Source organism: Perca flavescens, chromosome 10 (assembly GCF_004354835.1).
Source record: "Perca flavescens isolate YP-PL-M2 chromosome 10, PFLA_1.0, whole genome shotgun sequence".
Lineage (NCBI taxonomy): Eukaryota > Metazoa > Chordata > Actinopteri > Perciformes > Percidae > Perca > Perca flavescens.
Window position 1 is genome coordinate 13,527,251 of NC_041340.1, and position 25,326 is coordinate 13,552,576.

A 25,326-nucleotide genomic window follows, 5' to 3' on the forward strand; every position below is an offset into this window, starting at 1 on the left:
TTTCCCACATCACTGATGTGTTAATATTCCTCTAGCTAGCTAGCTACAGCATATCTCTAGCTGCATATCTATATAGCCGTCTGTCTCATTGAATATCCATTTATCTTTTGCATGGATGTATGTCTGGTCTGTGGTAGGAACTTCTCAGCCAGATAAAGGCATGTATGTTCTCTTTTTCTCAGCAAAAGCTGTGAAAGCCAGTTTCTGCTTTTCCTTGTAATGCTGCACTGTTGACATTATACCAATGTTCCTGGTGCATGGGAGGCACCACTGCACCTCAACATCAGCTAGGCAGCATGCCATGGCTGGGGCATTGGCCTCAATTCAACAGGCAAATTAATCTTGCTTTGTTGGAGTAGTCAAGCCCAACCTGGGAGAGAGTTCATTTAGCTGTTGCTCTGCTGATGCAAGTTCTTTCTCTGAAGTTTGGAGCCTTCATTTATGGGCAGTTAAAGATCCCTCTGTTATTAGGCAGGGCCTGGACACAGACGTCTTGATGAATAGGTATACGTACTGCTATTGAATGGGCCACACTCTGTCGATGGAGACAAAGTAATAGTGTGAATATTAGAGAAACGCTTTTTCTTTCCTGAGACTTCAATGTGAATGCATTCAATAATGCTTGATTAGAAGGGGAGCACTTTTAGGTTTGAGACAAACCCATAACTGGGTGAAATCACATTAGCACCGCATTGCTATTGCTTTCTCTCTAAATCTATTTCACTATTTTTCATTTGACATGCTCACAGACACACATAAAAAGGCAAATACACATCCATGCACACGCTTCCACCGCCTTCAAACATACACAATGTATTTCCCTTTCAGTACAGATCACCTCTTTTACCCGTATCTGTTAGTTCTGCTGTCTGTGTGATGAGAAGATAATCTTTCAGTATGGGTTTTCATGGGAAGATATTTCATAGATCATGTTTTTCTTCTGATGGGGTAGCACCAGACAATTTGAAATCCTATTTATCTAGATAACAGGGAAGAGGAGAGGAAATGTATCTGTGGTTATTAGAGATGAGACGACCCCAATACAGACATGAGAAGGAGATCAAAGCTGACCACCCTGGAAATAATAACTAAATCCATTGTACCCAAACCACTGCTTTGAGGTTTAGGAAATGCAGAGCTTTTTCTTGTGATATTGTACATGCGTGCATACTGTATGTATGGGTATTTGTGTGCACATTGCATGTGTTTACCTAGTCATAGCTCAGTCTACTCCCATTTACAATCCTGTCCAAGTTGAGGGTCATTACTGCAAACACAAACATGAACACAGATACAAACACACTCACATACTAGCCATTCTGCTTCTGGCAAGGCCCATCACCATTCTCCCTGGACTACCACTGTCGTAAATCATGCTTGTCCCCTCAATCAGAATTTGCCCACAGAACCTGTGTAGGGATTGGACATCATTAATGCCGCTGCCAAATCATGTTTACCTGAGCCCAGTTTTTGTCCTGCCTATTTTTTCCCCCTTTTGTTATTTATTGCACATTCTTGGCAGGCAGTTCTCAGGTTTGAGAGGATAACTGGGACTGATGTGTTGTGGGTTTTGTGCGCTGTACTGATAAGAGTGCACACTATATCAGGAGCAGAGGTTAAGTAAGGATGGTTAAAAATTGCACCATTTCTTCTGAGTACAGGCTTTTACTCTGTCTGGCTATATAGTCTTGCCTACATACCTACCTGTGGTGGAGTGCATTGGCATCTTCATGCATGCAAGTGAATCAGGATGGACCCAGCAGCCTTTCCTTGGTACAAGCTGTATGCATGGACAGTATACAGCACTCTAATCCATCCACAAAGTCAGTGAGTCAAGAAGTGACAGAGAAGGTTAGAGGTCTTTGCCTGCACTTATAGAATTAGGGTTATAGTGTGTAACCCTTGTTATATATATAACAGGTTTCCTCCAGTAATAGGCTGTATAGGTGATAGGGGTGTAACAATACATAAATCTGGATCGATATATCGATTAAATCCTCAAGGATCCAATATTATCGATGCAAAGTGAAAATAAAGATACACATCGTCATCCTCAAGATGTGCCTTTATTTTGAAATTCCCACTCAGTCAGGCACAATCAGGCTCTGTTGGCCTGCCAGCCTCACACTGATTAACCTCACACAGTGCTACAACTAGCCCAACAAAAGGCCAACAACAAGAGGTAACTAACAGGAGGAAAACAAAGATGGAAGCAATCTGCAATGTTACACATCTAATCATAGGAGTCACATTTCTAAATCACAACTGACCTAGGACAAAGCCTTTTGTGGCGATGATATAGTGCATAATAGGTCAGCTGCTCATACTGTATATGCACTTATACGTTCATACACTAAGAGGCTAATCTTGTGGAGTGCTTTAAAGAATCACAGAGTAAAGTGACTATTGTTACTGAGCAGGTGCAGCAGGGCAGTCGACGACTCCAACTTGACGTTGTCAGATAAGGGCCAGACCGAGCTGTAAACTTTGTTGAGAATGGCAGAAACAAAAGAAGCGAAGCTTGGTTTTGTTGTGTCGAATGCTGGACTGACCTGCCACCATGGTGAGATGGGTGCAGCATTACAACAAAGAAGGGAAGACCAAGCCAATATTTAACCATCCATACTTCATACGTCGAAATAAAGACAGCTGCTTATACAGCCATTTGCAAATGTTTCTGATTTGAAGAACCATCACATATGATTTTGGTGTTTCACAGAGGTACAGAGGTAAGCCTGAAGAGCCTAATAGAGGGCTGTGTCTGGGAGAAATAACACTACACCAGCCAACACCGAAAACAAAACCACTAACTGGACCACAGAGTGACCCTAAACCTAACTGACATGACACTGACACTGTGCATGTCTGACTATATGCACCGTGTGCGTGCATTTTTGGCTGTGAGTGTGTATAAACTATTCCGAAATATCTAAAGCATGTGAGGTAACAAATGTAATATCTCTTGTTCTAATGACTCTAAATCCATTTAAAGCGCTCTATTAGCTTTCAGGCTTAGCAGTGCCTCAAAATGGATAGACAAATTTAAACCCACTTGTCTCACTGCTTGAGGGTTCTACTGATGATCTGTTGCTTCACGTTGTGTCTACATACGCAACTTTTTTAGTCAACAATAGGTAATTGAAGTGTTGTTTATTCTAGGTATTGTTATTCAGCTATATCACTGGGGAAAGCAAAGCAGGAAGAAGACTATCAGATTGACCTGGACCTTTTGCCCTATGTATGATTCATCAAGGTTAGTCCCTTATGGAGAGGGCTGGCAAACAAGTACAAGGAGCATAAAACAGGACTCATATTAGAAACTAACATCAGTACTCTTGCTCATTTGTTTATTGTTTCAGCGTTGTTTCTCTTTCTCTCTTTTTTTTTTTTAGTCCTTCCCCAAACTTTTTGTAAGCAGTTGCAACTCTTCGTTTCATACCCAAGCTCCCAGAGCTGGAAACAAGAGCACAGAGTTCATTAGGCCTTCACATTGCAATCAATGCAGTAGAGACCACGGTGAAAACCTAAATTAGATCCTGTGTGACTTTGCCTGCTTAACAGCTTGCTTGTTAACCCTCTCCGCCACAACACTGGGAGTACATGAGGGGGTAACAAGATGGCTTGACATGCCTTTCAGGTTTTCTTCCATCATTATTTGTCACTTTCATATAACTGCAGAAATTTGACTACTTTCTCACCTCATATACATATAAAATAACCTCATGTCTTTATGCTTTTGGGGAACTTTTCAGACAACATTGAGCACCCTGCAGACTTTGAAATTGATTGGTGAGTGGTTGGAGTGTAGTGTATTATCTTGAAAGCAGTGTGGGTGAATCTGTAAGTCTCCATCATGATCTTATTGTCAGAGCTTCAGCTCAGAAAAACCTGCCCATCAGCCGACTTCTGACAGTCTGTTGCCGTTTTCTGGTTTTTCATGTTAAAATACATATTTCTTTTTTGTTATATCTTTACAGTAAATCCTAGTTGTTTCTTGCATTGCACTGCTGCAAGTTGACACATAACTTAAGACTTCTTTCTGCAGCTAGTGTGCACTCAATTTTACTCACTCTACTTTTCTCACTCTCTTCTACCTGACTTTCAGCGAGCTGGCTGACATCTGCTCCTATCTTTATAGAGGTGTCATTGAAATTCAGTGCAGACATGAGTCCTGCAAAGCACAGAGAGAACAGCTCAGAGGAATATTCTGCACCACACACAAACCTAACCTAAAAAAAACCCGTACATGTACCAACACAGGTACACTTGCGTGCACATGCAAATGTGCTAGTAAAACCCCATTAACACATATGCACGCACACACTCATAAACACAAATACACAAAATGCTGAAAATTTGTGATTTAAGCTTTACAGCATTCCCTCTTGTCAGGCATTAATTAGCTGCAGCCTTTAGTTAAATTTACACACACAAATGCATCACAGTATTTAAAAAGAGTAATGGAGTTAATTAATTATGGTACATTCTTTAACATTGTGTGACACCCACAGTTTGGCTGTGTATGTGTGCTTTGGGCTGTATGTGTACACGTCTTACTTGCTTTGGGATGCGAAAATGTGTCTTGTGCTCTGTCCAAGTTTTAACAGCTCTGTACGAATCAATAAGTCAAGACCAAAGTTCTGACCCATGTGGATACAGACATTAAGGTTCCAGGGCCTAAATTCTTCCCTCTTTAAGCAGCAGATCATGTAGCAGCTCCGACACCATACCCATTAGTTACTAACCATTAGCAGGTTTATCTTAGGCTTGTTGCACTGTAATTGTGAATAGCTGCCCACTATTTCCCCACTGTCAACAATTATGTTACATTGTTAGCCCTCATTCTACCAACGGGTGTTTTCAAAAGTGTTTTGAATTGTTTGGCTTCTGATCTTCTAAATATTGTAAATACATCTCTGCTCTCAGGTATCTTTCCACAGGCCCTAAAAACTGCAGTCATCAAGCCACTCCTAAAAAAGAACAATCTAGACACGTCACTAATGAGCAACTATAGGCTGATATCAAACCTTCCATTTTTAAGCAAAATCATAGAAAAAGCGTTTTTTCAACAACTCAACCTTTTCTTATCACTCAACAATAGTTTTGATGCCTTCCAGTCAGGTTTTCGACCACACCACAGCACCGAGACGGCTCTTGTCAAAGTCTTTAATGACATCCACTTAAACACAGATAGTGGCAAAATTTCAGTCTTAGTATTACTTGATCTCAGTGCTGCATTTGATACAGTCGACCACAACATATTACTTGACCGATTGGAAAACTGGGTTGGTCTTTCTGGCTCAGTACTAAAGTGGTTTGAATCCTATTTAAAGAATAGGTACTACTTTGTGTCTATAGGTAATTATACATCTGAGCATACAAATATGACATGCGGAGATCCCCAAGGCTCAGTTCTGGGGCCTCTTCTGTTCAACATCTACATGCTTCCACTGGCTCAGATTATGGAAAACAACAAAATAAGTTACCATAGTTATGCGGATGACACACAAATTTACATAACCTTATCGCCAGGGAATTATAGCCCAATACAACAACTGAATATGTGCATTAAACAAATTAACGACTGGATGTCCCATAACTTTCTTAAATTAAATGAAGAAAAAACTGAGGTGGTTGTTTTTGGAGCAAAAGAAGAACGATTAAAGGTCAGCACTCAGCTTCAAACGACAATGTTAAAAACAACAGACAAAGCCAGAAATCTTGGTGTAGTCATGGACTCAGACCTGAATTTTAAAAGTGACATTAAGACAATTACAAAATCAGCCTATTATCACCTTAAAAATATATCAAGGGTTAAAGGACTTATGTCCCAGCAGGATTTGGAAAAAACATGCTTTTATCTTCAGTAGACTTGACTACTGTAACGGTGTCTTTACAAATCTCCCTAAAAAAATCAATCAGACAACTGCAGCTGATTCAGAACGCTGCTGCTCGAGTCCTCACTAAAACCAAGAAAGTGGATCACATCACTCCAGTACTGAAGTCTTTACACTGGCTTCCAGTGCCTCAAATAATTGATTTTAAAATACTTTTGCTGGTTTACAAATCACTAAATTGTTTAGGGCCAAAATACATTTCTGATCTGCTACTACACTATGACCCACCCAGACCTCTCAGGTTGTCTGGGACAGGTCTACTTGTTGTTCCCAGAGTCAGAACTAAACAGGGGGAAGCAGCATTCAGTTTTTATGCTCCACATATCTGGAACAAACTCCCAGAAAACTGCAGGTCCGCTGCAACTCTCAGTTCTTTTAAATCCAGGCTGAAGACATATCTTTTTAATGTTGCCTTTCTTTAAATAACCTATTTTTAACTGCTCTTTCTTTAAAATTCTTATACTGCACTGTGCATTTTATTCTTGTCTTTTAATGATCTTAAATTGTTGTTAATTGTTTTAATGCTTTGAAATTGTTTTTAATTGTTTTCTAACTGTTTTTAATGTTTCATGTTTCATGTAAAGCACTTTGAATTGCCTTGTTGCTGAAATGTGCTATACAAATAAAGCTGCCTTGCCTTGCCTCATCTCCCCCATTTCAGCCATTAACACAACTCAAAATGTTCTATTTGATGTTCTGAACTCTTTCATGTTTTAATTATACACTGATGCCTATACACATTACTCTAATTATGAACTGTATCCTGTATCACAGACACTCATTCCAGTTCCCCCATACAAAAACAACTATGGTCAGAAATCCTTTTTTTATACTTACACCAAAATTTGGAATGACATTCCCCATCACATTCAAACACTATCATCCATCACATATTTTAAAAAGTCATACAAACTGTTTCTTCTTGATAGTCAGATTTGCACACATTGATTGTTCATGTATTGTTCTGATTTTGTTTGTCAGTTTTTAATGTTTTATTGTATCGGTCTAGTCCGTGATAATATCCTGTGTAAATGTTTTTGTCCCCATGTGCCGAAATTGTGTTCTATGTTGCTGCAGAACAGGAACCTGCTGGAAACCAGTTTTTAAACTTGAGTCAGGCCCGTTTATATTGTACCTTAATTGTTGCTTTAAAATTTTCCTGTATAATAAATGAAATGAAATGAATTTAAGTACATCCTGTATACACCTACATTGGAATGCAAAGCATGTGTGCATCAAACGTTCACTACAGTGTAGACCAAAATAGACTTTGAACCCCTCTGATTGATAACATTGTTACAATACACCTACTGCAATTTCTTACTTTGATAACGCAGATCAGTGTGAGATTCAATGCAAGGCCATCGAAACTAAAGCACATTGCACAACTCTTCTCAAGTACACCATACTTTATTAAAGGTCCCATGACATGGTGCTCTTTGGATGCTTTTATATAGACCTCAGTGGTCCCTTAATACTGTATCTGAAGTCTCTTTCCCGAAATTCAGCTTTGGTGCAGAACTACAGCCACTAGAGCCAGTCCCACAATGAGCTTTTCCTTAGTATTTAATCAGTGAATGAATGAATAAAGCATAGTGTACTGGAGAACAGTTGCATTTTCATTTTTATAAACAATATCCTTACCTACATGTACGAACAAAAATAAAATGGGAATGACTAAGTAATATTTCTACATTCAGCTAAACGTAGCATGACTTTTATTTAAATTAAGGTATTGTCATTTCATAATGGCTGGGGTAGTGCCGAAGAAACGGCATTTACTAACATAATAGAAATGACCCGGGGACATTTACAGTTGTTGCTGCATTATTGTACATACATAGTTATGTAATTATTTCCATTATATCTCCTTTCACATTGGTATTAGAAAAAAAAAATAGGGATTGGTTTCTTCAGCAATAATTTATCTCTAGCAGGAAGTCCCCTCTGTTCAACTCATTTTGTGTTATAAAAAATATAATTTTTTTCAATTTGCCATTCTTATTGTGGCTCCCCATCACCCTCTTTCTCTCCTGTCCTTGTTTTTATTAGATTATCAGTAAACAGTCTCCAGTTGCTTTGTAATAGGTTGACTTTTATTCTGTTTCCCCATTCAAGGATTGTTCAAGATCCTGTTTTATTGATATTTTATTTTTGACACAAAATCCATCTTACAGTCTCCTCATAGGGTAACAATGGTTCAGTTAGTTGGCTTTGTTTGTGTAGACTTTTAGCGAGTGTTTTGGAGTTTCAGCTTCACTTGGAAGTAGACTTTAGGTTTGATCATAACCTCGTTTTACTGATGGACTCTGCTTTACCTCTAGGGTCATGTGGTGATAAAGAATTCAGCTCTCCTTGGCTGAATCTTCTGTCATTGTGGACATTTTCAGTTACTATTTTAAACACTGATGATGGTACAATACAGGGGGCTGTTTCACAAAAGCAGAATTTATAAATCCAGGACAACCGATAAAGCGAGGCTTGACGTAGTCTAGTCTGTGCATCCTGGCTTGGTGGGTTTCACGAAGGCCAAACCAGGCTGACGAGGAGCGACTAGGTCGAGCCAGGCTGAAGTAATTCGGAAAGATGCGCGTTCACAGCTTTCCTTAACAGACTTCGAGGTCAATAACAGATTTACTGATGCTAAAATGGAGAATACACATTGTTCATACTTCATACAGAGTGTGCAGCAGCAGCTTCTTGTGGAAGTATGATAACATGAAACACATTATTTGTAAGTGGCAGACGATTGCGGACCGACTGAATGTGTAAGTAGTCTAAACGTATACATTAACTGACCACTGCTCTGAATTGAAACCGTCATAATCATACCATTGAAAGATTAGGCTACTAATCTTTTGCACAAATGAACTATTGTACTCTTTGCCTTAAAAATAAGCAGAAGATAATGTTACTCAGGAAATTTACCATGAAGGTCAATTTTCTACAACGCTGGAATATGATGCGTAAATATCTCTTTCACTCTTTCTTCCTCTCTCTCATGGGCTAAAATATAAATAAATAAAGTCATATTAACTTCCACTGCTCGCTTTTAATGCAAAGTGTACAACTGTTTGTTTTTGCAAATGACAAGTGACTCATTGAATGGTTTCAGTTAAGAGAAATAGTTCGTAAATGTATATTTGTAGAGGAGGATATTCTTCAGTTACTTCCCCCCAGCAAAATATAAGGTCAAAAACCATTGAGCTGTCCTCTCCCTGTTGTTATATGAATGTACAGTCTAAACTATACAGTTATTGGTTCAGTGAACTAAGACTATAATTTTGGAGGATTGTACAGGTTATGATATGTTCTTAAACTTGTACAATCCTCCAAAATTATAGTTGTTAAAGAATACCAAAAAAAGAAATGGTATCAACTAAAATAATTTAAGGTGCATTGGTCGACTATAGAAACACACATGTACAGCACTTTATATATTGCCCTTAGTAACGGACTTCATTTAAAACACATTTGGCAACTTTATCAGCCTTTTCTAATTATCTCAACAACTGCAGTAATATATTCATCAAACTTCAGCAATATGAACAGCAGTCTTCATACAGCAATATAACAGTAACAATGACTGTTATATGAATAATTATAAAAAAATAATGGTCACATCTTTAAATAATAACCATACTTAAATGAACAGCAATATGCACCTGTTATATTTTAATGCAAGCTGATAACAATAAGGTAAAACCACTGCTGAGTGAACAGAAAATGCTACAGGATTAATAAATCCTGGCTGTTAGCCTGGTCGGGACCAGGCTAGCTGTAGCGAATAAATCTCCATGGTAATTTGGTTGCCTCTGCTTTTGTGAAACCGAGTCAAGCCTAAATTGAGCCAGGATAATTGGGAAATTCCAGCTTAATCCCTTATCTTGGTTTTGTGAAATAGCCCCTCAGGTCAACTTTAAGTGGGATTAAAGCCAGGAGAGTTTGATGACGGTGCCTGTTGGCCTGCCCTTTCCTTGTCCACATCTGGGGCACAGCCAGGAGGATGGACATGGTGTGTGTGTGTTTTGTCCAAAGCCTGAACTATCTGGCGTGGGTCAGGATAAAATTAAGAGAGAAAGGGGGAGATGGACCACTTCAGAGAGGTAAACGCAATCGCCCTTGTTGTTAGTCTGATAAGGGTCTAGGTGGAAGTATCACAAACAGTTTAACCTGGAACTTCTACTTTGACTTTGGCAGGATTTAAGTGGTGAAAGGTTAACAAAAGTGCTACATATTTTTCATCATTATTGTTACCACAACCCTTGCCAAGCAGTTGCCATATAACACAATGCAGTTTGGAATTTCTTTGTGATAATCACATGGAATGTTTTTGTCATTTGAAGATTGTCTCTTGCATCATGAAAAACATACAATTCAGGACATACTAATAGAGATTTTTATTATTTGTGATGCAACATAAGACAACACTAAAATGTCTTTTATTCAGCTGTCCCGATGTAGTTCTTGCTGATGGGGCTGAAGCAATGCATTTTAGTACTTTGTTCATCATTGTCATTGAATGTGTTGATGTCTGAAGTCATGTAAGGCTTTTTTTCTGTAAGAACAAAAGCATCCTTTATTCATCACTGCATGACAAGTAAATTCTAGACAAAACGAGGGGGGGCTTGTTCCTTTTTGTTTTGTTTGAAAGTTTAAAATCCATTTCTAAGAACATGGCCTTTCTTTAATAAAAACATTCCTGTATAAATTCTAGTTCTGAATAAATAAATAAATCTCATATATATTCAACATGATGGTTGAGCTGCCCCATGCCTTTTATACCTGACCTTTCTCACACACACACACACACACACACACACATACATGCAGACTGTAGAAGTAGCATACCCCTGCTTACAAACTATTGTGGGCATATTTGTGTTGACATTAACAGGAATGGAATTGTTTAATATCCTCAGGTTGTGTGGTTGCTATTGTCACTGGGTGTGCTTCATCTGGATTTTGGGGATCCACACACATACACACGAGTACACAAACAACATGATGCCTTGGCCACTGCCCAGTGTCATTTTCATGTTGTTTCCAGCCTAATAACTCATTGTTTCTTCTTGTGTTTTTCTTTTCCCAGTCTGCCTCTCTGTCTTGGTGTGCTTGTCTTGTCTGGACACAAGATGCAATACCACTAGCCTGATTATTGAGAGAATGTTGTAGGCCTAATTGTGTCCATGTTATCAGCAAGTTCTAGTTGTGCATATATAAATAAATCCTGTAAGATTTTGTTTTCTGGCCACATCAGAACAAGATAGAGGATAGAAAATAAATACAAAATGAAGAAAAAGCCCACAGTGCTCACAGATATAAACATATTATTTTGTGCCTGTCACCCAGGGTTCAAAAACACCTCAGTATGGACAGAGGGAGAGACAGACAGAAAAAGAAAGAGTAAAGAGACTGAATTGGAGAGAAAGGGGTGAAATGCTTGGCCACATGGTCTGGTGGGAAATCCCCCACTGAGCTAGGAGCCCTGCGCCCTGGTGGCTAGATGAAATGTCTTATCTGCCGGCAGCAGGACTCTGTCCTTTAAGTAGGGCTAGGGAAAAAGTCATTGTCCAGCCAACCAGCATCTCAACTGATCCATGTTCCCTTTGACCTTTACCACTGCTGCCACCGACACATGCCAAACTTTTAGATTGTGTTAAATGAAAGATTGCTCATTTATGTAACATCTCTCATGCGAGTGTGTTTTTCGTTTGTTGCTTGCAAACCTTATTTCCTCACATGGTTGTGTTGACAGCGTTGTTCATAGGTCATGCTTGTATTGCAGGGGAAACGGTGAGACCTGTGACATTTGGAGCTACCTGACGGTAGACTGTCTTTTACCAATTCTTGTGGTATCTTTTCTCTCACCTAATCTACCAACTCCTAATGAGCAGGAAATTAAGTTGTAATGTGGCTATCATACAGCATGATATGCACTAATTGCTCAGATTGTATCTATATTATTCTTTTTACAAAGAGCAGTAGGGTGCTCAAGTAATTTCCATTAATTACACACAAAGAAGGAGTAATTAGATTTTTCATTATTTATTTCATAGCTTTTTGTCTATTACTTCTTTGGAAGTGTGGGTGGTTGGCTGGAGGTGTGTGTCGTAATATGTTTAGATTTATTACCTCCCAAGAACACTGTTGTAGACATTATGTGAAAATGTTGAATTTACTTGGGTGTTCCACTCTAAGTCTGCCTGGCAAAGCCCTCGGTTTGTCAGCAATTTCACAATCTCACCACCAGAATGTGTTCTTGCATATCACTCTACTCCCACATGCAGTTGTTTTTGTTGGTCCATCCTGCCAGGTGTTGTTGTAAACCATCATAATGTTCTTCGTCACCTTGAATTATCAGGGAAGGATGAAGGAGTTCGGGGGCACTCTCTCTACAAAAAAACATTTTATTTTGAACAGTACAACATGCAGTGTTCGAAATTTTTTTCTCTCTCCTTAAAATAAGGCTTCAGAATAAGCTGATTGTAAAATATGTGCCCTTCTTTAAATAGCATTTAGTGGTGATTTATGTCATTCAAATGAATACAGTAGGGTCATGATTTCGCATTAAGGGAAACAAACCCATTCAGACGCAAAGCTTTGGAGGACTTTCATACTGTGAATCTAAAGAAATCCTTTTAACATGCTAATCTCATGCTGCGACGAATTACAGAGATAGAGTGCAGTACTGTTCCTCTGTTCTTGCATCACTTACTGATTGCACCTCTTGATCACGCGACACAGTAAGAGATAAGGGAGTTGAGAAAACATTGTTTAGAAGTTTGTATATACGTAGGCATATGTCTGCCAGAGACAGAGAGAGGCAGCAAGGCAGACTGAATGGAAGAAGCAATGGCAATCAGCTATCTCCGAGCTCTAGCTTCCTGGCCAGACACATTGCTGCCATGTAGTTTTCCAGTAAGCTGACAAAGAAGCTGAATAATGTATCTATCAGTCTGCCTGAGTGTGCCGAGCACTGGGCACTGAGGAAGCTGCCAGCTTGTTATAGGCTCATTACAGGTGAAGATGACATGTGGAGGTGCAGCCGCCTTGGCATTGTCTCCCTGCCCTGCCCCCAATAGAAGGCACAGCACTCTGTCACTGTCCATGGCATAGAAAAAAGGGAGACAGAGGTGATAGAGGAGAAGGGAATGGGCCTCAATGCTCCCCTAACCCCCCAAAATGAAATTGACAGGCTCGCTGAAGTAATTGCTCCCAGCACTATTTTCTTTGGCAGGAAATACTGTTATCGACAAATAGGGGATTCAATAAGCGGCAGGAGATGAGGCTCTAGGCTGTGGTCAAAAGGCTGTGTGTCCTCTACTGTTGAGGTCGTCCCCCCATGCTCTATCTCTCTGCCCCCCCCCCCATATTCTTTCTCTCGTTTTATATCTAACCCCTACTTTTTACTCATATCTCCTCCATACTCCCTCTGCTTCTTTCACTTTTTACGTCTTACTACTTCATCACACACTACCTTCACAACATCTCTTTCCCTCATCCCTCTATCTTTCATTGCTCTCTTTCTCCAGGGCTCTGTTTTTTGGACCATTTCCTTTTGTTGACCTTTTTTTTTTTAGCCTGAAGGGGAAAACTCTATTACCAAATAGCCAGCAGGTAATGCCATCTCCCTCTACTCCTCAGATTGTTTCTCTGCTGCCAGTGTGGTGGTGTAATGTTAATATTATCCCAAAGGATTCCATTGATTTGAGCTAGGGTCATGAAAAAGCAGTTTATGGTCAGTGTCTTTGGTTTCCAGAGGTCAGAGCATGCGGTGAAACCAGAGCTCTAGCTTTTCTGGACATAGTGGTATGCCTGCTGGGAACTACTGAGTAGTAAGAAGATAAATACAAAGTGGGTGATGTGTTTCCCTCTCACTGCCCTGTGTACTATTGAGGGAGTAATGCTCCGAAAATGCAGTCGCCTAATAAACCATATCCCAAAATGGAATTGCATTCTTGCTATGTTTGGGTCAACATTTGTGTTATTTAGGCCCGATTACTTTGCCAAAAGTGCATATATTTATTGTTGAATGTTAAAGTTGTATCAGTGGTGTTTAATATTCAGTCCAATTTCAACTTGAGTTCTTATTCATGCTTGCAAGGTGGCCTTGACAAAGCTGCGGGGGATATTTCATTAAGCTCTAACACCAACAAAGTCAAGCCTCGGCCAAATGGCAGGTGATTGGTTTTCTGACTTGCATGACACCCAGCACTGTGGCTTTAATACATCTCACCTGCCATTATCTTTCAAGATTTATTTACCACAGTTGTGACAAATCACCTCTCCACTGTCTACCCAGCTGTGTTGTTTTAGCATTTGTTATTTATCGAAACCGATCCACTGCAGACAGAAGTGTGTTTGGAAAACCCCAGCCTTTTGTACAGCAAAAACAGTTGGCAATTTGACTGCTGTGATGAGTGCAGCAATGCTCAGCCTGAGAATATAAATAGCAATCATTGTTAATCTTTTTCTTCTTATCTTGTGGAGGGCAAGGAACACTTACATGTACTGTGTGTTGTTTCTGCATTCCTGGCATGATTGGATTGAGCATGTTATGCACTGCTCCAATCAGTTGTTTAAATGGATCTGGTCCCAGGCCTTTAGTAGAACCCTGTCCAGGGAGTATCAGCCCTATTGGATAATGAAGACTGTAGTTTTAGCCTTCTTCTTTATAGTGAAGAATCCCCCTGGAGGACCTGTAGGCCCATTCTACTAAAAGTGTTTTAAATTAATGAGCACTTTTGTGTAGTGTGCCGTGAAGTACATCTGTGGAGCTAATGGTCCAAAAAAAGTTCAGATAGAGTCTAGACCAGGGATCGCCAAAATCTTTTGCATCACATACTGTTTTTATATTGACAATGGGTTATCAAAACCGAAATAAAGGTTGGGCTCTTAGTATATCTAGTCTGGTGGTCGGAAACCTACGGAGCCCCGGAGGTGACATGGAGGAGGAAAAAAAAAAAAATACATGTACTGGGGGCAAACACTAAACTCGAGATCTTGACTTTCAAACTCGAGATCTCGATTATTTTACAGGATATATCTTATGTAGTTGCTGGCCATACAGTACTATCCTATATTTGTTCCTGCTTGTTGGTACAAATTGTTGGTACTCATAAGTAAGATGGTTACTATTTTAGCCTTGCTGTCCAAGTTGAATAATCCTCTTTTAAGTCTTTCTTGTAAATGGTAATACAATTTATTTTTTAACAATTGTTTTACTTTAATTCTAAAACCGCATTTTTACGACAAAATGAATCCATGGACAAGAACCATATACTTAACTGGTTAGCATAATGTGTATTCATTTTATGGGATTATTTGACAGAGAATGTGTTCATTGATCAACAGAAAAACAATTTGCATTAGCCAAAGTTAGCCTAAATGGCTAATTTATATTTGTGGTCCTTGGCCAGATGTTAAAAATGCACCCTAAAAATAGACCTAGCTAACCGCTCAGCCTAAACAATAATTTCATCATGTCTGGATTTTACTGATGATAATCATTGCATGACATTAATTCAAAATGTTTTCTTACATCTTTTTTAGACATCTTCAACCCTGTGAGGCATACCTTGTTTGCACATATGCACCTATATGAGACCCTTTTTTATTAAGACAAAGGAAGATTATTGGGCTCTGATTGAAAATGCTAATTTCCTTGAACACTACATATTAACGTTGATCAGAAAAGAAAGGGATTAAAAGCATTTCTTTTTAAAAGTACTTAAATGTCATAGTTTATCTGACTATAACATTTTACATCATGGTCTGAGTTGAACCTTGAAAACTCAAAGACTGTCAATATCAAAAAAAGCATGTACAAATTGTTGCAGAAATGTGAAATAAAGAGTCTCGTGGTAGGTAATAGTTGAAAAATCTAGATAATAATAAGGATTCTTACCTCTCCCTATGGCTTAATAACTACCTTCAGTCAGATAAAAGCTAAGCCAGTCACTCATCCACATTCACCCAACGGTGTTTGAGAAAAAGATGAATGGCGTAAGTGTTCGAATAGATCAAGATAAGAAAGACGGCGAAAAGAGAAACACAGAAAATTGATTTATTACTAAATCAAACTGTAGTTTGGAAGACTAGACAATTGCGTGAAAACACATTCTCAGGTTTAACTTGCTTTGAGATTTTACCCTTTTTTTTTAACAAGTGCTAGTATCACAATAGCAGAACAGATGAAAATGTTGAAAGCCATGGCAGAGAATAATAGAAAAAAGTAATGGTTCTTCCATGCGTAACAAAAGGAAATTAAGTGAAGTGGCATAAGCAGATTCTTTTTTTCATGTTTTTTTTGGGGGGTTTTGCTTACAAAATTCCATACTCACACAGACAATAAGGTACTCATCTGTGTGTGCTTGAATTTCTACTTTGAATGATTAAATCTAATTTTGACACTGGTTGTGCAAGAGGTGCAACTTTTACTTGGTTTTGGCAGGAATCACTCCTTCAGGTCGCGGATCGTGATTTTACGTCAACCTTTTTTATAAAATAAACACTTGTTGTCATTATTGAGCCCATTGAACTATGAGCTCAGTTTACACCTAAAGCACAGTTATTAGTAGCTTGCTGTTGTTAGACTGCCTCTGCTTTTTCAACAACAAAGATATGGTTCTTTCATGTTGACTGTGCATTGCAGGAGAGCAGCAGGCCTCTCTTTTCTCCAGATAAATGAGCTAGCCTATTACTTCCCAAACTGCCTATTAGCACAGCTCACTTTGTGGGGAACCAGCAGTCCATGGATGAGCACAGTGAAGATGATTTTGTCTAGCAGTCTGGTTCATGCATATGTGAGGCTGTTTCTGCAGCACTTTTTTACATTTTGTTTTGTAAGGGACTGACTCAAACCCCACCTGAAATGTAGCTTAACTTGACAACACAACCTGAAAATTACTAATTTAACACCTATTTGTTCTTGGAGCTTGTTCTGGGAGTAGAGATAATTTAGTAAAATGAATCAATTTTCACTCAAAGCTTTTTCATTTGTATTCCTCAAAATTGATGTTGATTGCTGGACTGCATGTAAACAATGTCAGACCATAGATTCAATCAGTCTGTAAGTTTGGAATCAAGCTGTAGCTCAATCTAAAGTACAATGTTGTGTGGTGGGAGAGTGAGTGTGTACATGTGTGTTTCCCTGCTTTGGTGTAAGTGTGTGTATTGATGCCAATAGGTAGTCTTATTGTGTAAGCATCAGTGTAGCAACATGTCCCTAGAGCCCTATGTGGAGATTATACACAAGAATCCATTTACTTCAAGCAGGAGCTACCACAGATAGAGCCTGTGTTTGGCTCGCTGTGAGCAAGTCCATCATTGGAATATTGGCTGATTGAGAAAAACAGAAATTGGCCAAAAAATATCTAGATGCTCACTCATCCACAGAATTTGCGCCAGCTTTTACAGTATTACTAGCATCTCTGTGAGAATTTTAAGCCAAAACAAATCCCAACAACTACACCTACTGAACACAAAATACTTACTCAGCTATGTAAAATCCTCTTAATGGTATAGTTGAGTGAGTCTGTTCCCAATGGTCTAGCTTAATATGACTTTTTTGGCCCGTAATTGTTAAGTAACCTTTCTATGAATTTTGGGAAGATAATGATGCAAATCATACATGGATGCCCTTTAACTTTGTTCACAAATTCCTTTTGTTATTGATTACCATTGTTGTTTTTGATCACATTATGGTGTTAATAGTGTATCATGGTAATCTAATAACTGTCCTGTTGATATTTTGTTTTCAGGGTGGACTAAGGAACAGCAAGCACGAGTCTACACTTTCATCCCAAGAGTATGTTCACGAGCTGCGTTCTGGCATCACAGAAGAAAAGCTGCTCAATTGCCTGGAGTCCCTCAGAGTGTCTCTCACTAGTAACCCTGTCAGGTCAGTAACTCAGCTTTTTTCGCACACTGCAAACTGCACTTTGTACCTGGAAATGTTCTCAGTGATATTCGCAAATACTACAGATAAAAAACAGATACTCTGAAGTGTCACCATGCAGGGCTTGCTGTGAAGGATCATCTGTGTTCTATAGTTTTTTAGACTTTACAGTCCCACAATGATTAGTAGGGGTGTGCAATAAAATCTATTCACATTCGTATCGCGATTCAAGCTCTACCGATTCAAAATCAATTCATAGAATTCCAAAAATCAATTCATATATATATATATATATATATATATATATTATTTTGTTCATATATTTTTTTTATTGTATGTCTAGTGCAATCACATGGGAAAAGTAACTTTATTTACATACTGTGAATCGTTTTTTTTTTCTTCTTTTATTAAGAATCATTTTTGAATCAAATTGATTTTTTAATCAAATCTTGAGCCCAAAAATTGATATTGAATCGAATCGTGACATTTTCTGAATTGTGCACCCCTAATAATTAGGATCAACATCATTCTATCGCTATGTTTGATAGGTTATTCACATAGTTTCCCTCTGGTTATTGCTGTGTGAAAGTATACTGTTAGCACACACAACAGCTGTGCACAGCTAGAAATACTGCAGAATAATCTCACCCCACTAATATATATATATATATATATATATATATATATATATATATATATATATATATATATATTTATTTATATATTAATAATATATTTGTTTAATGAACCAGAAACATTTTAAGGATTCAGTGGCATGTCAAGTATTGTGAACCTAAATGCCATCCTGACTGCAATGAATAATCAATTAACGTAGCTATTGTTGTGGTAATCCATATTGGATCCATATTGGATTTGACAACAGATCAGAGTAAGTGATAGAGTGCAAGGACAAGCACAAGCTGTACATACAAGTTTCTACTCCTCTTCCATCAAGCTTTTTTTCTGTTGAGCAGGATTTGGATATAACACAAATTTGAATGCAAGGTATCAGTGAGATCTAAATAGGTCTAACAATTATTTTCATTGTTAATTAATCTGTTGATTATATTCTCGATCAAACAATGGTGGTGAAAAATGTCGGTCCACACACCACATGTCCACAACTCAGAAATAGATATAAATATATAAAGATATATTAATTTACTGTCATATAGGAGTGAAGGAACTAGAACCTATTTACATTTAAGAAGCTGGAATCAGAGACTGTTTTTTTCATGACAAATTATTCAAACCGATTAATTGATTATCAAAAATAGTTAGCAATTCATTTAATAGTTGACAACTAATGGATAATTTGATTTATCTTTTCAACTCTGGATCTACTGTAAATACAATTTGGGTATATCTGGATAGGAAGAACATGGAAGTGTAAGCTGAATTAGAATTGCTACAGCCGCCTTACTGAAGGTCCGCCTGCCCGCTCTCCTCCCAGTGAAGTAGTGTCCTAGCAGCGGGAGTGTGCTAGCTAGTTAATTGTCAAATTTTTTCTCCGAATCAGTAAATTCACCAAATTCAGTGCTCCATATTGCTTTTTACGGGCTTCTGTAGCTGTCATATTTCACGGGACCCCCGTAAGTGAGGTTTCCATGGGAACGCAACTGTTGAGGATTTCGTCATACAGAAGTGGGTGTGGTTGCATCTAAAGTAGGTTGATAAACCCATAGACGTGTCTGGTGCACTGAGCTGTCACTCAAAAACACATTAGCCAATGGGGACAAACCCATGCAAAACAAAAAAGTCAGGCAGAGCAAACAAAAGAGCTGGCAGCGTAACTGCAAAGCCAACAGTGAGGGCAAAGGTCTCATTAGTGAGAAAGAAGCAGAGGGAACTGTAAACAAAAGGACATATTAATAAATCTTTGTAAATTATAGAGTGTGGTCTAGACCTAGTCTATCTGTAAAGTGTCTTGAGATAACCCTTGTTATGATTTGATACGATAAATAAAATTGAATTGAATTAATAAAAAAGTAAAAGACTGAGTTTACACAATTACACAAATAATTTGTCTGCAAGTCAAACATTTTACTTTTGAGGTTAACTTTTTTTTTGCTTCAGTTTTTTTCTCTCTGAAATTCATACTTTTGTTTAATTATAATGAAAGAAATATGATTCCATAGTATGAAAGACAAGACAGATGCACAGCATCAACTTTTAAACAAGCACAGTGAATGGTGTAGCTGACCAAACAAGCACAAGCTTATAGTCACTGGGAGCGAGTCTGTCATTCCAGACCACTCCGTCCATTAAGCTCTAATAGATCTCTATTAATTTTCCATATCTGAAAGCCGGCCATTCTGAGACCTTAATAAGCACGTGGCTCTGTGTCATGTGTACAACCTGCCTCCAATTTACCAAACTAAAATTGGCCAGTGCCTGCACTTCTCTTTTAATCTGTTAGAAACCTTTATAAAAGGTATATATATATATATATATATATATATATATATATATATATATATATATATAGTCCAACATGATTTTAGATTTTTTTTTTGGTTCTCGGCTCTGTCCTGTTGAGCCTCAATTGGCTCTTTTGTCATTTGTTACGAGGGCTCACTGATTTTCTAAGCCTTGTCTTTACTCTCTACCCAACTTCACTGCCTTCTCTCTTTAAATGGGATCTTTAATTTTAATTTGGTCCCACTAGTGCAACAGAACCGTTAGTGACAGCAGATCCTTTAAATTATTTACCAGCCCACTGTTGAGGAGATGTTTCTTAATGAATGGTGCATATTAAATGGTCATCGGATAAGTGGAATACTTTTTTATGTTCACCCTGGATACAGAGTAAGGACCTGCCAGCATGGCCCCCAGAGAAGCTTTTTTTTTTTTTTTTTTTTTTTAAATCTGTGTGCTACTACTGTAGCAGCATTACCGCTGCATCCCTGCATTAGCCACTTTTAGAAGAAAAGCACAAAGAGTTGTGTGCTTTCGCTAAAATCCTGCACTGCTCAAGACACCCATTCATGTAACAAGGTAACATTAGCTTGTGATACATCCACAAAGGGACCACAGATAGATTGATAATGTGCTAAGCTTAACATAGTAAAAGCACATTTTATATAAAGTATTTTATATAGTATAATGAATAGCTAAGTAGTTATCCCTCGAGTGATTGCAGAACTTTGAAGTCAGTCTCCACAGTCTCCAGCAAGCTGTGGGGAGTCAGCCGATCCGCTTACGAAGGCCAACTGTTGCCGAGGGGATATAAGTGAGGCCAGGCTCGCCCTGTGGGTGTTTTCAAATGGCTGAACATTTGACCGGCATGTAAGGGACCAGTGCGTTATGGACGAGTCGCCTCCTACACATGGGGAGAAAGCCACCTTTGAGTGTGTGTGTGCCGAGGTGGATTGTGCGGGTGTTGACTACCTGCTCATGTTTACACCTCTCATTATTTCTCTCCTTGGTAAAGGGATTGTTTTCTTGAAGCATGGATAAGGTTACTACTAATGAATATGAATGCACTTAATTGTCATGGATCACAACACAAAGGAACTCCACATTTGGTTTGCTACTTTCCTGACTCCACTATGTTAATGTAACCTTTGTACGCCATGTTATCATACAGTATACTGAAAATAACCATGAAGTAGATGGCAGAACAGTGCAATCATGCTTGTTTTAATTTACACCTTAGAATAGGGATCAGCTGGCCATCTTTTGAATATTAATATTTTGGGGAGAAAAAGACGTGTATTTGATTAAAATTCAAATAAATTATCAATTTATCAGTATTTTCAGGTTGATCCTTTTGTGAACATCTACTTTGTGATAAGTTTATTATATAATCAGTGTTTCAAACTAAATTGATCATTTTGATATTACCAGTAAAGCTCTGCTTTGTCAAGGCCAATGTGAGTATCGACTCCAAGTGGGCCATTTATATTAAACAATAATACTGTAATTTGGTTTTATATATATATATATATATATATATATATATATATATATATATACTGTGTAGATATAATAAAGCCCTGATCCTTAATACATGGTAAGCAATTTTATATTAATTCATACTATTTATATCAATAAAGTAATTTAGTTGTCTCTGTTTATACACTGGAGACATTTTCGACATTAATGTGATGATTAAATCAAAACTTTGTTTCATGAAACATTAAACCTAATTCTATACACTGAAATGAAAGTCTCATCAAAGTGCTGTTGTCCTTTCACAGTTAGTGCTTACCATTGCTTTTTGTCTTTCCTGTGATGTTTGGGCATCCTGCTAATTTGCTCCCAGAGGCCTGTGTTTGTCTAATAGTTTAATTGGCTGGGCTGTGCACCTGTTTGGCAGCACAGGTGGCCACAGGGCCATTGTGCTGAGGGCCTTATCTCCCAGGCAGTTCCACACAGGTGTGTGGCATGCAGCCTTTGCAGATCCACCCACAGATGGCATTGCCTGGAGCATCCGCTGCTTACTCTGTTTCCACTCGCTTTTCCTCAACTGCCATGTTTTCCACTTCTCTTTCTGTCAGAATTTCCACAGCCAATTATGTATCCTCTACTTCATTCTCCCCATTTTAATTTTGTCATTTGGATGCTCTCTCCTTAATTTTGAAGTGTCAGATTGACTAGCCACTTTTCATTAATTTCTTAATCCACTGACATGAAGTGAGATGCCAACTTACAGAACATTACAACCCTCTTACTTTCTCATTGAGTGGGAGAGAAATCCTGCAGTGCTTCAGTCCAGCCTTCTTTCTCATTTCACAATTTCTAGTCTCTGTCTCGCAAAACTGTGATTAGATCCATGTACAAATATGTCAAAGAATTTGATATTTCAAGAGGCAAAACACATTCATTTTTTTTATACAGTCACTAGAGCAAAACTCTTTAATTTTGTATCATGTACATTTGATTTTTGTATTGCACGATTGGGCACACCTTATTTTTGCACTTCTAAAGAAGTTTGATTAAAGCTCATTTCCTCAGCTCTAGCTCAGCTGCTGCTCCATCAGTAGACTTTCCAATATAAAAATAGGAGAGTGGTTTTAGTGGTTTTGAGCAGCAGAGCACACATCCATGGCTCTAGCCTTTCAGTTCCCTAGGTTTATCCCTCAGCATTACACTATGACTCTGTCAAATCCAGACAGTGACTTTCATATTAGATCTGCTAGCTCTCAGATCCCTAAGACAAATTTAAGCAAAATTGAACTGGGCTTCTAACTTTTCATTATGTGAAATCTTCACCGTAAAAGTCTGACATTTTCTCAAGGGCATTTTCTTGTGGGGTCTTTTTATGGAGGCAGAAGACATTTGCTGACACCAGAGTTTCTCTCTGTGTCTGGTTGTTGTGATGATCTTGCTGCTCTGCCACACAGGGTGTCTCTGAGTCTGAATCAGCCTCACCAGCTCTTCTCAGTTGAATGCTTGTAGCTGAGCACATAGGGTTGCATGGATCTCTAGTAATGGGCTTTTTACGAGCTTTAAAGTTACTATGCCTGCTAACATAAAGCTGCTCGTCCTATTGACTGTCTGTCCTAATGCACATCTTAATAAAGCATTAAACAACATTCCGACAAACACTAATAATTCTGTCAAGTACAGTGGAGGTGCTTCCCTTATAATTTTAAAGCAAACCTTCAAATAAACATATTCCCATATCTCTTAATCTATGTTTGTTATATTACAGTTAAATAAACTCTTTTATGACCACAAACATAATTTTTGTAGACAATCAAACTACCTTTTAATCATACTTTTTGATTTAAACAATGAAATTCCTACTGGAAGGTGGAAAGATATTACTGTACTTGAATTTCATTACATTTTATGTGTATGGCACTTACTCATATAATTAAAACCAAGACAATTAAAAGGTGTCAAAAAAGCCACTCCCATGGCACAAATGCATTTTTATTAGAAGCACTAACTGGCACTGTTATATCCCGACTCTTCAGCCATTGGCCTCTTCTGCCCACTGTGTGCACAACAGCGAATCAACACCAGCACAAAACAGCATATCCATCTGTCCATCTGTTGTTGTGACTGTTCCTACAAATATGAGCATCTAAACGTCTCAGCGGCTGTATAGAACCCCTTGACAGCTTAGCCCAGAAATCTTATTTGGCACAGACACAAAGTGTGAATAGTGCCTCTCAATGCAACAGCAATGGGTTAACACTGCACTGATGAATGATACTTGTTTGAAGACTTAGGTGAAGTAGTCAGACATCAATAGGCCAGCCTTGTCTGACATAGATTCCTTACAGGGATGAATAACCGTTTCAACTCTGTTATTTTTTCATGTGGAAATAGCTCCCTATCTCAGTGAACCATCCATAATTGATCCTCTATATACACTTTGTTATCCTGGATAGTGCTTTTGTAAGCTCAATCAGACTCCATGTCAATTTGAACATTTTAAATATAGTATTAAAAAAATCGGATGTCCTTAGTGGAGTTGAGGGGAACAGGCTACCTCAGGACACATGAGAGTCTGATGCCTTTGAAATTTCTGGATCAAGCACCATTTGTTCCCATCCCATCACTTTGTAGAGTATTGGAAATATAGCAATTTAATTTCCTACCGTGAGGATCAAGATTTAACATCCTTCAGGAAGGGGGAGAGACACAAGATATCCAAAAACCTAACCTGTCAGGGCCATAAAATATGTTGTGGCTGTTACACACACAGCAAAGAATGAAAGTGGGGGTGGAAGCTTTTCGTTGGGGTGATTTTCTTTGCACCATGCTGTGGGACTCTACTCTCTAGACTCCCAGTATTACAAACCTCCAGGCCTCAGACAAGTTTGCTGTGTCACTTGTCAAGGAGAAACGAGACAGGAAAGATGTGGAAATAACATAATAATTTAGCAGATGTCTGTCGGCAAAGGTTTCTCTGGTCGTCAGTGTTTTCAAAAGTAACAGAAATAATTCAGTCATTAGTGAATCCAAACTTATTTTTGTCTTTATGTCTCAGGATGGTGTAATCACTCTCATTTTATAGCATTCAAAGAGATTTATATGACTGTTAAATTTGGCACAAATGTTATGACACTGTCTTCAACAGACGTGACGAGCAGCCAGAAATGAGCAAGTTAACTAGTTTTTACCCTTGCGGCTGACTTCAGAGTTGACGTGCGCCCTTCTTCCTCAGAGGCAGTGAAAACGATTTTGGAGACATAAATGTCCTCAGTGTCTGGGTATATTTTAAGAGTGATGTCTATTTCATTTTATGACACCATCTGTTAACCTCCAAGATACCCATATCTGTTACAGCCCCAATGTGATACATACATAATTCAGAAATCCATGTTTCTAAATTTGGCCTTGGTTTATATTTTGGAGGATATGATGCTTTTGGGGACAAAACAATATATAATATAATGCATATTTTATCTTTAACATTTATTTGAACAGGACAGCTTGACAAAATCTTTGGTACACATATTATATCCTCAGACATATATTAATATTTTCTAGAGGTCGACCGATATGGGTTTTTCTCTGGCTGATGCCAATGCCGATCTTTAGAAATCAGGGTCAGCCGATGGCCGA

At 38.4% G+C, this 25,326-nt stretch overlaps 1 protein-coding gene across 1 annotated transcript in view; it reads left to right on the forward strand.

Annotated features, from left to right (window-relative positions):
• The window catches only part of diaph2 (diaphanous-related formin 2), a 410,316-nt gene that overhangs the window by 89,665 nt on the left and 295,325 nt on the right, over nucleotides 1-25,326 (forward strand). Inside the window, 1 exon segment of the mRNA XM_028589075.1 lies at nucleotides 17,663-17,802. Coding sequence (XP_028444876.1) covers nucleotides 17,663-17,802 — 140 coding nt within the window.